Here is a 16,804-nt window from a genome sequence, read left to right on the forward strand (position 1 = left end):
GATTTTAAAGCCAATTTTCCGCTTTTTTCATTCAAAAACTATCAATTTCAGCTATTTTAACTCAAAAATCAGGAAAATCGTTGGACGAATCGCGAGGCTCCAATTTTTGTTTAAAAATCCGCATTTGGCCGATTTTCTGTCAGTTTTCACACGGAAAATCTATTTTGCAATAAATTTTTCTCGTTAAAATCAATTTTCCCGTAATTTTCCGCTTTTTCCACTTGACATCTATAACTTTTCAGCTAATTTTCAACTTAAATCCCGTTTTTCCGATGCTCCGATCGTTTATTTCAGCAAAAATCATTGAAAACCACTGATCTATCGATTTTCACTTTTCAAATTATCAGCTGCACAAACTTTGGATATTTTCACATTTTTCCTCGAATTTTTAGTGGTTTTGGTGATTTTTAAGCCAATTTTCCAATTTTTTTTCAGTAAAACATGCTCAATTTCAGTCAATTTGTTCCAAAACTCGTAAAAAAATGTTCGACGAATCGCCGACTCCATATTTTTCCTATTTTTAGCGTAAATGTTCAAAAAATCCACATTTGCCTGGTTTTCTGTCAATTTTCACACCGAAAATCAGTTTTTGATTCATTTTCTCAAGTTTTTCGTCATTTTTAAGGCAAAAATCGAAAAAAAACCAGCCAGGAATCGTCTAGAATCACTCAGCCATCGATTTTGCTCAATTTGATCTCTTTTCCCGCGAAAAATTGGACAAAATATGTTTTTCTGTTGATTTTTGTTGTTAAAAATCAATTTCCTCGTCATTTTCCGCTTTTTCCACTTAACATCTATAATTTTTCAGCTAATTTTCAACCCAAATTCCGTTTTTTCGATGCTCCGATCGATTTTTTCAGAAAAAATCATCGAAAACCAATGATCTATCGGTTTTTCGCTCTTCTATTATATATTAGGAGCGGCAGAAAATTCTGATATTTTCTCGATTTCCGCGAATTTCCAATATACTTGTACATTTTTCGGCTATTTTTCAGTATTTTCAGCCAAAAAATAGCGTAATTTCAGCCATTTTCCATCCACTTTGACTAAGAACTCATGGAAATCGTTGGACGAGTCGCAGGGCGCCGTTTTTCAAATGTTTAGTTGAAATGTTCAAAAAATCCGCATATGCCTGGTTTTCTGTCAGTTTTCACACGGAAATTCTACTTTTTGAATGATTTATTCAAATTTTCCGTTATTTTTAAGCAAAAAATCGAAAAAATCCAGTCAGAAATCACTCAGCTATCGATTTTTTTCTGAATTTGATCTTTTTACCCGCGAAAAATCAGAAAAACCCATATTTTTGTGTCGATTTTTGTCACAAAATTCTCACTTTCTCTCATTTTTCCGCTATTTCGTATCCGAAAAAGTCTTTCCGCTTGATATCTTTTGATTTCCTGCCAAAAATTGTCGAAAATCACATTTCTATCGATTTTTTTCGATTTGATCTATTCTTGGCACGGCAAATCAACGTATAATGTTTGTTCTCTTCCAGAAAATTGGAAATTGGCGGTCATTTTTTCAAATTCTGACCGAAAATACGTGCTACATGGCCGCCACCACACCTTTTTCGATATTTCATTCGATTTCCACTTTTTTCACTTCCATTCGCTATAAACACTATTTTTAGGTCAATTTTCGCTCATTTCGACTCAAAAATCGACTGAAACTGTCCACTAACTCCTTTTTCCGAGTTTTCTGCTGAAAAATCTACTTTTCAGCTTGGTTTTGTGCTTGGTGTCATAGATTTTGTTAATTTTCAGTTTGAAAACCCGTAACTTCAACCAATTTTCACTTCTGATCATTGTTTCGCCAATTTTCAGTCATTTTTTCAATTCTCAGTTCAAATCCGTATAAAAATGCAATTTTTTACCGATTGTTAGTTTTCGGACGGAATCTTCAAATTCGAATCTTCAAATTGGGCCAATCCACTTTTTGATATATCAAATTTTAATGCGTTTTTCCATTTTCTAGACATCCGGACATGCTAGACACACATCCGGACATCATCAGAGATTAAAAACTAGCAGGAATCTACACTTTTTGAAGAATTTCTGGTGAAAACTGATGAATTTCCCAATTAGATCTCATTTTTCATCGGAATACTCAGTTTTTGGACATCCCGACACGGGAGACACACAGAAGGAAATCCGGATATGAGGAGAGAGTCACTACTGATGAGACCATGCTCTCTCCTCCAACTTTCCTTCTATTTTATCTGAAATCTAGTCTAGTGGAAATGGTCGAAACTAGTAACATGACATCTGGACATCGTGATGCTCAGACAGACATCGGGACAAAACTATGCGGACATCTGGACCAGGGCTGTGCGAAAATTTTTTTCGGTTTTTTCGGTGGTTTTCGAAAAACTTTGAAGCGAAAAATTTTCCGAAAAATTTTCGAAAAATGTTGGAAATTTTTCCTGAAATTTCAAAATTTAAGTTACAAAAATAGTGATTTTTTGATTTTTCCTGAAATTCTGTACTTAAAAACAAGTTTCTATCAGTCTTTCTTCGAAATACTTACAGTTTTCACACAAATTCAAGATTTTTGGCCCGAAAAACACATTTTTCAGGCAGTTTTCTGGAAACTTTTTTTTTCGAATTTTTCGGTTTTTTCGGTCAAATATTTTCGAAAAAAAAGTTTTTCGATTTTTTTTCGGTCCGAAGTTTTCGAAAAAAAAAGAAGTTTTTCGGGTTTTTCGGTACCAAGATTTGGAAAAAAAAGTTGTTCGAAAATTTTTCGGAAACTTTTTTTTGCACAGCCCTGATCTGGACGCACAGACATCTGGAAGAAAGTAAATTCGTATATTGAAAATCACAAGTTTCGATATTCCCAAAGTTTTGAGCCCTATATCGATATTATTTGGAGCATTTCGAGGTTGATAGCAGAGTTGCATGGAAGTTTTCTAGACCACCAAACCCATTCTTTAGTTTTAGACGGAAAACGTTGGATTTCGGTGAATTCAGTCGGATCACGAGTATCAGCACCGTGTTTTCAATAAAATTTCCAAAATTTTGCGCTTATTTCTGGAAAAAAATTTTCATAGTCGTCAAGGCCCGGCCCGGCTTCAAAAAATGACCCTTTTTTTCCAATTTTTTTTCGAAATTTTTTAAAGTTTTCATCGAAAATGTGACAATTTTTGACTAATTTTCAGAATTTCTTCTAATTCTGACTGACAGTCTAACATTTGACTTTTTCGCGAAAAATTTCGAAAAATTCAAAAAATTTGAAAATTTGACTTTCGCGCCAGCTATGAAAATTTTGGTTTTTGTGAGCCATGTAAACGGGAAAGGACTTTGCCTGGTCCTTTCGTCTTTAAAAATTCAAAAAATATATACCACTAAAATTATTGAGACCTGGATGAAGCCATGCAGATATTCAAATTTCTCATAAAATTTCCAAAGTTTTGAGCCCCATATTGACATATTTTGGAGCAATTTGAGGTTGGTGGCCTAGAAACCCCAAATTTGTATTCCTAGGCTACAAGTAGAAAATTGTCGACATGGGGCGCAAAATTTCGGAAATTCTGTGAAATATCAAAAAATCAAAATGATCCTATTCAAAGAGCAAAAAGTTTCAAGATTTTGAACATTTTCAAACTAAAATTACAAAAACGTATTCAAAAATACGATTTTTGCTAGTTTTTGATATCTCAAAGCTCGAAAACTACGTTTTTTCATTCGAAATTCCATAAACTTCATCATAAACGCTCAATACATGTGAAAACAACTCGTGGCCAAGAAATCCGAAATTTTGGGCTTCTAGGCCACCAACCTAAAAATCATACTTGCAAAATATCGTCTCGGCCCGGCTCGGCCCGTCGACCCGGTAGAGAAAGTTGCCAGCCCGGAGTCAAAAAATGAGCACAATTTTTTCACAAAATTGTTCGAAATTTTTTGAAATTCTTATCAAAAATAGTCAAAAATCCTATGTACACTTGAGTTTTATCGATATGTAAAAACATAGTCGAAAATTCGACTTTTTTGCGAAAAAATCTTTAAAAATTTAAAAATTTCAAATTTTTGTACTGTGACCCGGCCCGTTGCAAGTATGCTCAAAATGCTTCAAAATATAACAATATCGAGCTCAAAATTTCAGAAATTCCACGAGGAATTCAGATATTTGCACGATTTTATGTTTTAATGATATAAATTTTAAAGATATTGAAAATTACAAAACTTTTTTTTAATGAAAACAATTTTCTCCAAAATAAGCAGAACAATAAACCATTTTCCCCTCTGTAACAACATTCCTCCGCACAGATGTAATTATCATTAGTCTTCTCTCTCCTGTTTTTTAGTCAAAAAAGAGGGGAGAAACCACCGAAAAAAAGAGGGGCAAAGCGGTGACACAAGTGGAACGATAAAGATTTCAATCTGGAGATAAGGAGACGGCAGAAACAACACATTCTTCTTCTTATAATTATAAGATTTTTGAGGCTTGAGGCTGAGAAAAAATATATAAATTGGATGGAAAATTTGCGTTTTAAGGAGATAATTGATGGTGGATTAGAGAGGGGACAGGATTGACCTACAACTATTTGTTTGGCTGGGCGAAACACATACAAATTGGCCAAAAAATCGGTGAAAAACTTTTGAAATATCGGTTAAATCACTGAAAACAAAATTTAGTCCAGATTTTGGCCTAGAAACCTCGATTTTTCGATTTCTAGGCTACTATAATTAAAAATAACTGTCAAATTTGAATTTTCCGTAAAATTTCTGCAATTTTGAGCCCCATATTGCGATATTTTGGAGCAATTTGAGATGGGTGGCCTAGAAACCCAAATTTTCGGATTTCTAGGCCACCGACCGTTCTTTGTGCATTCTGATGATTTTTGATGACTTTTTTCTACAGAATTTTAGGATTAAATAATGTTAATACTATATGAAATGTAAAAATACAAAAAACAAATTTCAAAAAAAAAATTGCGAGTTTTTTTCTCGAAAATTAAACAAAATAAATAGCTGGAATTCTTGATAGCTGAAAAAAAATCGTGGTTGTATCTAGATTTCTCAAAAAATTTCCAAAGTTTTGAGCCCCATATGGCCATATTTTGAACTAATTTGAGGTTGGTGGCCTAGAAATCCGAAAATTTGGGTTTCTAGGCCACCAGCTGGTTTTAGGTGGTTTTTGAGTGTGTTTACAGTATTTTGAAATAAAATTTTAAGTTTAGATAGTGTTGAAACTGTGTGGAATGTAACAATTCAGAAAATGTTCATCTCAAAAAATATTGTTTTTGAAATATTTTTTCGAACATTTTAAATTTTAAAATAAATATCTATAATTCTTGACATCAAGATGAAACCCTATTAATTCTCAGATTTTCCGTTAAATTCCCGAAGTTTCGATCCCCATACTGACCTGTTTTGGAGGAATTTGAGGTTGGTGGCCTAGAAATCCCGAAATTTGGGTTTCTAGGCCACCGATCGTTTTTGGCGGATTTTGATTGTTTTCGATGGATTTTCGTCGCTTTCATGGTTTTGGAGTGTTTTTTCGTTAAGAAATAGACTTTTTAGAAAAAGTATTCGGGGGGGGGGGGGTTCTAAATTTTGAAGGTTTTTTCTTCCGAAAACTATATACAGTATTCCCTTTCATTCTCCTTTCTATATACATGTACGTATGTGATTTACAACATGATAATTCTAGCTTCCGTATTCTTCTTTTCTGACCTTTTTTCATCCCCCTTTCTTGTTCTATCCCTCTCATCTACACACCCCATAAACCAGTTCCAAAGGTGTCACTTTCATGATCAGAGGGGGCGGGGCTTAGGTATATAAGCACTTCCGCAAGTGATCATTTGCCATATATTCATATTCTCTTTTGTTTCAGATGTCTTATTTTGATATAATTTTCTACGATTTAAGATTTTCTTTAGTGATTGGTGGTCTAGAAACCTCTGGATTTCGAATTCTATGCTATTAAATCGAAAACTATTAGAATAGTTGAATTCTTCATGAAATTTCCAAGGTTTTGACACCCATATTGACGTATTTTGAAGTGATAGCCTAGAAAACAAATTTTTTGGGTTTCTAGGCCACCAAATCAAAATGCTCTAAAACTTATCAGTATGGGACTCGAAATTTGTAGAATTTTTCGCTGATTCCAAATATGTAATTAGTTTCAAGTTTGGTGGTCTAGAACTCGAGTTTCGAAGCTCTCTAGGCCACTAACAATGAATAAAAGTTTTGTTTTTGACAGTTTTTGGCTAGTTTTTGTGGTTTATGCAAAAAATGACTGTCATATTCAGAATCTTCATGAAAAATCCAAAATTTTGAGCTCCATATTGACGTATTTTGGAGCGATTTAAGGTTGGTGGCCAAGAAATCCGAAAATTTGGGTTTCTAGGCCACCAACCTCAAATTGCTTCAAAATAGGTCGATATGGGGCTCAAAATTTCGGAAATTTTACCAGAAATTAAGATATTGTCACAGTTTAAAATGAAAATGTTTGGAAACCCCATTTTGGAAAATTCGAAAAAAAAAAACTTTTTTTTCAAAAACTCCAAATTTTGAATACCAAGCATTTTCTAATGTAACTAACACGATTTTTGAAACCTCCGTCCACTTTCTGGAGTTTTGAGCCCCATATTGTCATATTTTGGATTATTTTGAGGTTGGTGGCCTAGAAATCCAAAAATTTGGGTTTCTAGGCCACCAACCGATTTTTGTGAATTTCGATGGTTTTCAATGGATTTTCGAGTTTTAAATAGTTTTTGAATGATTTTTAGGTGTTTTAGGGGGTTTTAGGTGTTTTGAGAGTACAAAACTATCAAAAAAATTAACACTTTTTTTTCGAAAGACGAAAATTTTGATTTTTTAAAGTTTTTTCGTATACTCGAATTTGTTTTATGTTTTCTGTGTGTAAATCGCTCGAACTCTCATTTTTTCTGAAAACCAATAAAACTTTTTATTTCAGAACCACCCCTCACTATGTCAGCACGTGTTGCTGGCTACGCGGCGATCGCCTTCTCCCTCTCCTCCCTATTTTTGGTGGCTACATTCGTCCCCGCCCTCTGGAATAAAATCAATGATATCACCGGGGAACTTCACTATGATATGAATGAATTCCGTGATTTGCATAACGAGGTTTGGGCCAATATGCGTGGAGAGACGTTCGGCGAGTCAGTGGTTCCATTTGCCAGAAAGAAGAGACAGACGACGAGACCAGGAGAATGTGGTGAGTAGATCAAAATAATCAAAATATGTGCGAATGTTACTTCTTGAGAATTTGAAAAAAAAAAATTTCGAAAAAAAAATTTCCGAAATTTTTTTTCCATTTTCCTCCTTGTTTTCAAATTCTAGGCATCCAAACTGAAAACTAATAAATTATTCAAATTCCTTATAAAATTTCCAAAGTTTTGAGCCCCATATCGACCCACTTTGGAGCAATTTTAGGTTGGTGGCCTAGAAACCCAAAAATTTGGGTTTCTAGGCCACCAAACCAAACTACTCCGAAACTTATCAATATGAGGCTCAAAATTTTGGAAATTTCACGCTATTATCAAATAAAATGTTTGTTTGAAATGTGGTGGCCTAGAAATCGAGTTTTGGGGGTTTCTAGGCCACCAACTTCGAATTGTTTGGTTTCAAGGGGGAGTTTTGCGGTGTTTTTGCTATCTAGGGCTAATGATAACAGTAAATTTGAATTCTTTGTGCAATTCCTGAAATTTTGAGCTCCATATTGTCATATTTTGGAGCATTTTGAGTGTGGTGGCCTAGAAATCTGGAAAAAAAATTTTTCTAGGCCACGAGTTGTTTTTAGTGATTTTGAACGTTTTTGAAGATAATTTGTGAAATTTTAAATAAAAAATTATGGTTTTTGTGCTTCAAAATGTCGAAAAACAGAAAAAATTTTATTTTCAAAGAAATTTTTTTCTGTCATTTTTTGAAATTTTTTTTTGAAAATTTTCAAAATCTCAAAACTTTGTTGATTTTTAATAGAATTGTTTTAATTTTCGAATTTTTCATCAAATTTCCAAAATTTCGAGCCCCATATCGACCTATTTTGAAGCATTTTGAGATTGGTGGCCTAGAAATCCGAAAATTTGGGTTTCTAGGCCACCAGATGATTTTTAGCTGATTTGAACGTTTTGAGAGAATTTTTAATTTTTTTGATATAATTGGTAATTTGGGGTCCAATTTCCAATAAATTTCCACCCGTGGCCTAGGAATCCAAATTTTGGATTTCTAGGCCACCAAGCTCAAAATGCTCTAAAATGTGGCAATATGGGGCTCAAAATTTTGGAAATTTTATGAGGAATTTGAATATCAGCATGGGTTTTATCCAGTTGTCAAAAATTTCAGCACTTCAAAATCGGGATCACCGTGGCCTAGAAACCCAAAATCTCGGATTTCTAGGTCACACCCTAAAATTGCAATTCTATCTATTTCAAAGGTTTTTTCCCTCAAAAACCTCAATAATATTTCAGTGTGCAATTCGAACAGTGCTTGCCCACCCGGAGCCTCCGGACCCCAAGGAACACCGGGACTCGACGGTACTCCAGGACAAGCCGGTGAGCCCGGAGCACCCGGACTCCCAGGAAACTACCCATCAATCAATATGGACGCCCATCAACAGTGCCGTATGTGCCCACCAGGACCACCCGGATTCCCTGGACCCGCCGGCGCGCCAGGCGCCCCAGGAGACAAAGGAAACGACGGAGCGGCAGGACTCCGCGGACCCGACGGACACCCAGGACACCCCGGTAATCCGGGTTACGGTGGCGAGCCGGGAGCACCCGGAAATAATGGAGAACCCGGAGAGAAGGGACGTGACGGAACACACGGATCGAAGGGAGCCCCAGGACCACAAGGACCGTCTGGACCAGTCGGACAGCCAGGATTCCCAGGACAACCAGGAAATGATGGGAATAGTGGAGTGCCGGGAATTCAGGGAACACCTGGAGGACCCGGGGAGGATGGAGCTCCAGGAGCACCAGGATTCGATGGACAACAGGGACCGAGTGGAACGCCTGGAGAGGATGCAAACTACTGCAAGTGCCCACCAAGATCCAAACTTTCTCGTTAGAGAAATCCTTTTTTGTGATTTTTGTGACAACTTTTCAAAGCAGAACAATAAAGAGCATTCCAGGGCCATTTCTTTGTTATATTTCAGGTGTTTAGGGCGAATTGGGTCTCACCACGCAAACTACAGTAACCACTATTTCCGGACTCCCTACTCCTACGGTCCCTAGTGTTCCCCACAACTTTATTCAGCCTGAAAATAATCCAATATTCCCACCGGGAGGTCCATCAAAAAATACGGTAGCCATGTCATCGGCATTTTCCTTTTGTCTACTGACACCCTACTGATTGATCATGTCAAAAAGGGGGACAAGAAGCATATGTTGAATGTCAAGAAGGCGTCATTCTGATGTCTTCTTCTTCTTTTTCTGAAGAAGAGGGTGTCAAACAACATGTCAGAGAATGGAAAGGCGGTGAGAGAGAAAGGGAGGCTGGGGCGACGTTGACGCGTTTTCAGGGATCCTCTAAAATGCCTGGAAATGATGGACCACCGGGTTTCACTGGAACAATTGAAAGAAAGAATACATTAATTGAATGAAATAAGCATTTATTGGAAAACCGCACAGAATATTGAACCAATAATTAGAAATCTGGCAGTGGAAGGAAGTCGTGATAGCTGAAATATTAGATTTATACAATTGTTAAAATTTTTGGCAAAACTCACTATTCACTGTACATTCTTAGTTGAATGATTTGTGGTTCAACAGTGTTATAATAATAGTCAACTGTCCATTTGTATGTGAGAGATCCTTTTAAAGCCAGTTGAATTGTTCTTGCAGTTCCAAAAAAATAGCTGGAGTTTTGACTCGGTAATGCGTAAGCCCAAGATCCATCAGTACTTGCAATTGTGTAATTCAATAAAACGAATGAATTGTCAAGTGCTGCAAACATTGTGAGTAATATAGTATAACTTGGAAATTGTCCTTACTGTGGTTTTGAATAGATAATTCAACTAAACACCAGTCGTCATAACCTGGTGGTACGGGAGTTGTGAATACCGGTATTTCGATTCGACCCGATCCAGAAACCAGAAAGTTTTGAGCAAGAAACTGGTAAGGGAAGATAAGTATCCAGGTCAATCTTTCAAAAGTCTGAAAACTGTTAGATAAGATCAGAATACAGTCTCGGTAGGTAGTATTCCCCAAATCTTGCACGAGTATTCTACAAGTGTTACGTAATAGCAGGCCTTGACTTGTGGAATGCTTGTGCAAGACTTGTGAGCTCATCGAAATGGAAATTTAAACAATTGCAAAACAAACATAATCAATTGCACAGGAGAGGACGAATTATGAGATCAAAGATTTGAACGTCAACAACAGTGACCATGATTTGTTTCCACGTAAATAACTTTGACAGTGAACTTTTTAAATTCAATTTTAACTTTTTCTGAAAGAACTCACACGATAAAGATCACTGCCGGTAGCAAATGCACAGATTCCATTAGTTTGATATGACATTTCGTACAGTGAGGCAGAATTGGTACCACCCGATGGGATACTGTCCACAGCAATGTTCACCATCACATGATTAGCTCGTAGTTGGGAAATGATGTCAAATACATCAGACTCATTTGGATACCGTTTGACAGTAATGAACACATGGGCTCCGCATAGTGAAACCTTCCCATTATTCAGAAACTTCTGGAATGTCTTACGAATAAGAGATGAAGGAAAAGAGTACAAACCTTCAACACATTGTACAAGTTACTTTCAGTTGTTTTGTCTCCATATCCAATAGATGGATCAGGTTTATGGGTCCATAAAGAATCGTTGAAACTTCTGAAGTTAAAAATTCTAATAAAGCAGCGAAAACAGAAAGTAAACATACTTTTTTTCCGAGTGATACTCAATTTCCTCTTCTTGTCTTGTATCAAATCGAACATTTGCCAGTGTTGTATATAAATAACCATTATAGACCATACTAGCAGCACCACCCCTAAATGTATCATAGTCGATGTCATTGGAATAAGCGTACAGAACTGTGTTATTTCGGGAAGGGACACACACATTCGGGTAACCTGAATTATTTTCATTTTATTAGGAGAGCTCATATTGTTTTAATCTGAAAATATTGGTTTTTGATTCCTAGAACTAAATTCTAACACTAATATTCCTATTTTTCAACAAAATCAATGTTTCCTAAATTATAGATTGTTCCTATGATGAATATTAGCTGGGAAGGGGGAGATGGATGATAGAATAGAATAGAATAACTAAAATAAGTCTGCGAGAAACACTTTCTTGTTATCAGTTAAGAGTCTCAACGACTTTTCTTCCCACGCGTGACACGATTAAGGAGGCAGAGTTCATATTTTTGATTGAGACATTCGAAACAAGTTTTGATCGCCGCGATATTCGAAATTATAAGCAAAGTGCTGTTTTTTTCTTTTCCTTCCTTTCTACTCGATGACGTCAGAATAAAACATGACGGAAGTTATGTCTTTCAGTAATTTCTTATCAGTTGGATTGTTCCTTTCTGTTTGTGTTTTAGAAGAGTTAACACCCTTTTTTGACACTTACAATGTCATAAGAATGTACAAATATGAACTGATAACAACATTTTTCTGGAAATGACTGGTCTCCGACCGTTTGTCGTCAGTGTCAAAAAGGGCTGGGGATACGGTATTGCTCAGTTCGACCAAAAGCTTCCCGTTTTCAACATGTGAATCGATGTCTGCCGGAAAATCTTTTTTTTTTATTGGACGTTCATAAAAATGTTTCAGATCAACTTTAGAGCTTTTTTTTTGTAGTTCACACAGCTTTTGCACATCTAGATCTGTAGAGGCCGCCCGTACAAGAAAGTTGTCAACTACAAAAATGAAGCCTTATTTTCGATTTACAGAATACTACTAAAACTGAAAATTAAGGAATAAACTGTCACCCCGTAACACACTTTCAAAGAAATAGTCAATCTGTCAAACCCTTGAATTTCGATTTCCAGACTTCCTACTCCTACGGTCCCTAGTATTCCCCACAACTTTATTCCATCTCGAAAAAAGATCCCTTTGGGAGGCCTATCAAAAAATACGGTAGCCATGTCATCGGCATTTCCCTTTTGTCTACTGACACCCTACTGATTGGTCATGTCAAAAAGGGGGACAAGAAGCATATGTTGAATGTCAAGAAGGCGTCATTCTGATGTCTTCTTCTTCTTTTTCTGAAGATGAAAAAGAGAGTGTCAAACAACATGTCAGAGGATGGAAATGCGGTGGGAGAGGAGAGGAGACTGGAGCGATGTTGACGCGTTTTCAGCATTTCAAGTGTTCAAAGACTGAGAGAAGAGGGACCTCCGAAATCCTCTGGAATATCTGGAATATCTGGAAATTATAGACAACCGGATGTCCAGGGACCTCACGGACAACAGGGTATGCTGTCCGAATGTTTTGCAGCGAATTAAAAAGAAATGTTAAAGAATACAACAATATTCAAACAATTTATATGAAGCTTTTATTTGAAATCTGGGAGTGGAAGGAAGTCGTGATAACTGAATTATTAGATTTATGCAATTGTTAAAGATTTTGAAAAAAAAACTCACTAATAACTGTACATTCTGCATTCAATGATTTGGGGTTCATCTGTATTATAATGATAGTCAATTGTCCATTTGTAAGAGAGGGATCCGTTCAGATACAAGAAATTTGATTCTGCAGTTCCAAAAAGAGGGTACGATTGGTTACTCGGAAATTGATGAATATAAGATCCATCAGTACTCTCAACTGTATAGTTCATTGATACGAATGAATTGTCAAGTGCTGCAAACATTGTGAATAATTTAGTCTAACTTGGAAATAATTCTTACTGTGGTTTTGAACAGTTATTGCTAGTTGTTCAACCCAATCCACTGGAGTTGGAGTGTTGAATGCCGGTAGTTCGATTCGACCAGATCCAGAAACCCAAAAGTTTTGAGCAACGAATTGGTATTTACCAAGTACAAAGGTCATGAATTGAAAACCCTGAAAAATTTTAGATAAGAAGAGAGTGCAGTAGCGTGAGTGAGTACACATCCGAAACGTTCTGGTAGGCTCTTTTGTGAAGAAACGTAATCATCAATATGTAGAAAGTTGCAGAAAGACATAATCACTTGCACAGAAGCGCACAAAGCATGAGATGAAATTCAAATTCGACTTTTTTCTAAAAGAACTCACTTCAACAAGGTTCCAGTAACTGGCAAACAGACAATATCCATTTGTTTTAAATGACATTTCGTATAATGTTGCAGAATTGGAACCGCCCGATGGGATACTGTCGACAACAATGTACACGAATACATGATTGGCTCGTAGTTGGGTGATTATGTCAGATACATCAGACTCATCTGGGTACCGTTTTACTGCAATGAACACTAGGGCTCCACACAATGAAACCTTTCCATTGTTGAGAAACTTCTGGAATGTCTTATAAATAGAAGAAGAGATGAAATAGTACAAACCTTCAAAACCGCGTACAAGTTGCTTCCAGTAGTATTATTTCCATATCCTAGTGATGGATCAGGCGCATGAGTCCGTAAAGAAGCATTCAAATTTCTGAAATGAAAAGGTTTAATAAAACAGTCAAAGCAGAAACCAAACATACTTATAGTCCGTGTGATACTCAATCTCTTCTTCCTGTTTCGTATCGAATCGAACATTTGCCATTGTTGTATACCATTTAGCAGAACTAACCATACTTTCGGCACCCCAATGAAATGTGTCATAGTCGATGTCAGTTGAATACGCGTACAGAACAGTGTTCTTAGAGGGAATGCATGCGACCGATGAACCTGAATTGTTTTCATTATTGGGAGAACCAATTTTTTTTGAATCTGAAATAATTTCTTTTCGTTTATGCCCCGCTTCTGATATTGTGTCTTTTTTTGAATATTAGTTAGGAAGAGGGAGAGGGTGATAGAATAGAATATGAATGACTGAATTAAATCGTCGATATAAACACTTTCTTGTTATCAGTGAAGAGTCTTAATGCCTTTTCTTCCCCACTCGTAACACGTCTGAGGAGGAGGAGCTTAAAGTAAAAATTGGAAAGAAGTGAAGAATGGTTTTGTGATAAAGGAAATATTGCGTAAATGGAAAAAAAAACGTTTTGAAACGAGTGAATACATTTTTAGGGGTTTTGTGATAATGGAGTAGTGTGGGCTCAAAATTTTGGAATTTATATGAAATATGAAAATATGGCTCTGAATATTTTGGAAATTCTGAAACTTTCAGAATTTCCTATTTTCCTGATCCCCTCTTTACTTATACTATGGCGCAACCCTCTCCCTCCTCTCTTCTCCTCACTACACAACAATACGCAACACAACAAGAAACAAAAATTCTTCGAACGAAATGGAATGTGGAAAACAAGAGAGTGTGCCAGAGAGAAAGGAGACATTACTACAGAGACAGGTGTGCTTTTGCTGCTCCTGGGAGCCCAGAGATGACCTATTGGTGAGGGTGGAGGCCCGAAAAATAAGAAAAAGAAGATAGGAGTGACCATGAAATAGATGTATAGTAGAGAGGGGAACGATCAGCTGATATCCTTAGTGATAAGAAGAAAAAGAAGATAGATTCTGGATGGATGCAATTAATCAAGGTGGTCAAAAACTTTTGGTAGGCTTAAAATGTGTGAAATTACCAGCTGATTATTTTTGTAGTTTACAAAATTTTGATAGATTTAGTTCCCTAAGAGTTTTAAGCAGGATGACGCAGACAACGAGACACTCTAGCTTCTCTGCGTCTCTCTTCCAAGTGATGAGAGATATTAAAAAGGGAATAGCTACAAAAATAGAGCTCCATATCTGATCTACACAAAAATACAAACGGTTTTCAATTTGGTAAAAGTAAACATTTAATTCAGCAGTTTAAAATTTTGTCAATTTCAGGAGAACGGCTTAAAAGATTGTAGGTAGCCAGTGATGTAAGTCTCATAACTGTTTCAGATGTTGTCTGAAAGAAAAATTGTCAACTACGAAAATGAAGACCTTAACTTAATCTACATAAAAATATAAATCATTTTTAATTTGGTCAAAGTAGAGCTTTGTTACAGCAATTTAAAATGTGGGATTTTCCAATATTATTAAAAATATTAAAAATAGTAGTCTGTTCTGAAAGTCCCATAACTGTTTCAGATGGTATCTGACCGGAAAGTTGTCAACTACAAAAATGGGGATCTAGATTTGATCTACACAAAAATATAAATTATTTTTATGTTGATCAAAAAATGACTCAGTGACACTTCAAAAAACAAAAAATTTCAATTTCAGAACAAAATATTTTTTCTTCGATGTTATGAGTCGGTGATGTCGCAGGAGAAGCAATTTAGAAAAAAAAGACTTTGTTACAACAAAATTGAAAAATTTTGACTTCCAGAAATTAAAAAATATTATAGTCTGTAATTTGAGTGGCATGACTATTAATGTCATTTTCAGTTCCACGATGGCCGAGTTGACGTATTGTAGTCCACAACTACCCCGTTTCAAGAATTTTGGAATTTTGGTCACTGTAATAATTTGGTCAGTGTAGTTTGCCACTGTAATCGATTACACTGACAAACTGCACTGACCATCTTACACTGATCAAATGACTACAGCAAGTCTTGACCTAGGATCCGTCAACTCGGCCATTGTCTTCTGTTCTTCCCATGAACTTTTTCATAATTTCCACCTAACCCTCACATCCCAATCAATCCTAGATTCTCTCTATCAACCCAGACACCCCCAACAATAAATCTAACAACCCAATACAACTGAAAAAAAACGTCTGGCATTTTTAGCACGACACATGGCAGTCTCCCCTCTAACACTATCATCAAAACATGCCTGCAGTGCCCGGGAGGTGGATTTGTCACACACACACACCGGTCATCTAAACGACTATACTATGTGGTGGTGGTCTGGCGGCTGAGCTAAGGTTTGGGGAACGAGGTCTTAGGCTTAAGGCTACGGTCTCTAGGGGATTAGGCTTAAGGCTAAGGACTGTAAGGTTTTAGGCTTAGGCTTAAGGCTACGGGCTCTAAGGGATTAGGCTTCAGGAGTTAAGGCTTAGGCTTAAGATTTCAGGGCTTAGGCTTAAGATTTCAGGGCTTAGGCTTAAGATTTCAGGGCTTAGGCTTAAGATTTCAGGGCTTAGGCTTAAGTCTAAGGCTCTTAAGGCCTGATGCTCGGTTGGGACTTAGGCTCAAGGCTTACAGATAACCTCAAGCCTGACTTAGGTCGTAGTGTCGATTTTCTTAACTACTTTTGAAATTTCAGATTTTAGTAATTTGATTACTGTAAGAGACTTTTTACGGTAACTTCAAAATTTTTTAAATTTTAGATTTCCCCCCTTTTGCCTCAACTATATCATATCCTCCTCTAATCTCACTGATCAAGAAATCATGATCAGCTGTCTCACCTATCTTCATGTGCATTTCTCAAAATATATGTATATTCTGATTTGCCCCCTCCTTCCCCTCCTTGCTCCGTGCTCATTACACCTTAGACCCCCTCCCGACGATTGCATATTCCCCCCCCCCCCTCCCTGTGTGTTATACATACGCCACGGGATCCCTCCGGGGGTCTTAACAATTTCGAACGGGAGGGAGGGAGGAGGGAAGAATATTTTAAAATATTTCGAAACGAGAGAGAGCCCACTTTTTTCGTCGGGTCCATATGATGAGCTGCCGAAATGACCTCCCACTTGGCTCCCGTCGGGGTCCTAGGGGTTCCCGAGAGAACACCAGCTGTACTATTTTTGAGTTATTATGAATGAATTTTTGAGATGCGTCGTTTGATAATTTCTTGGAAGACACGATTAGTCATTT

At 36.7% G+C, this 16,804-nt stretch overlaps 3 protein-coding genes across 3 annotated transcripts; 1 reads left to right on the plus strand and 2 right to left on the minus strand.

Annotated features, from left to right (window-relative positions):
- Positions 1-6,935: 6,935 nt before the first annotated feature.
- Positions 6,936-9,033, plus strand: GCK72_015631 (uncharacterized protein; the record flags this gene model as incomplete). The annotated part of the gene is made up of 2 exons (XM_053731024.1): positions 6,936-7,182; positions 8,435-9,033. The coding sequence occupies 2 exons, from the start codon at positions 6,936-6,938 to the stop codon at positions 9,031-9,033; spliced, it is 846 nt and encodes a 281-aa protein (XP_053585796.1).
- A 578-nt stretch (positions 9,034-9,611) lies between these two features.
- Positions 9,612-10,948, minus strand: GCK72_015632 (uncharacterized protein; the record flags this gene model as incomplete). Its single annotated transcript, XM_053731025.1, has 6 exons — positions 9,612-9,645; positions 9,694-9,910; positions 9,958-10,120; positions 10,430-10,669; positions 10,714-10,807; positions 10,857-10,948. The coding sequence occupies 6 exons, from the start codon at positions 10,946-10,948 to the stop codon at positions 9,612-9,614; spliced, it is 840 nt and encodes a 279-aa protein (XP_053585797.1).
- Positions 10,949-12,475: 1,527 nt separating this feature from the next.
- Positions 12,476-13,692, minus strand: GCK72_015633 (uncharacterized protein; the record flags this gene model as incomplete). The annotated part of the gene is made up of 6 exons (XM_053731026.1): positions 12,476-12,512; positions 12,564-12,780; positions 12,828-12,981; positions 13,174-13,413; positions 13,458-13,551; positions 13,601-13,692. 6 exons carry the CDS (start codon positions 13,690-13,692, stop codon positions 12,476-12,478), a joined length of 834 nt encoding a protein of 277 aa, XP_053585798.1.
- Between the last annotated feature and the right edge of the window lie 3,112 nt (positions 13,693-16,804).

Source organism: Caenorhabditis remanei, chromosome IV, assembly GCF_010183535.1.
Source record: "Caenorhabditis remanei strain PX506 chromosome IV, whole genome shotgun sequence".
Taxonomy (NCBI): Eukaryota; Metazoa; Nematoda; class Chromadorea; order Rhabditida; family Rhabditidae; genus Caenorhabditis; species Caenorhabditis remanei.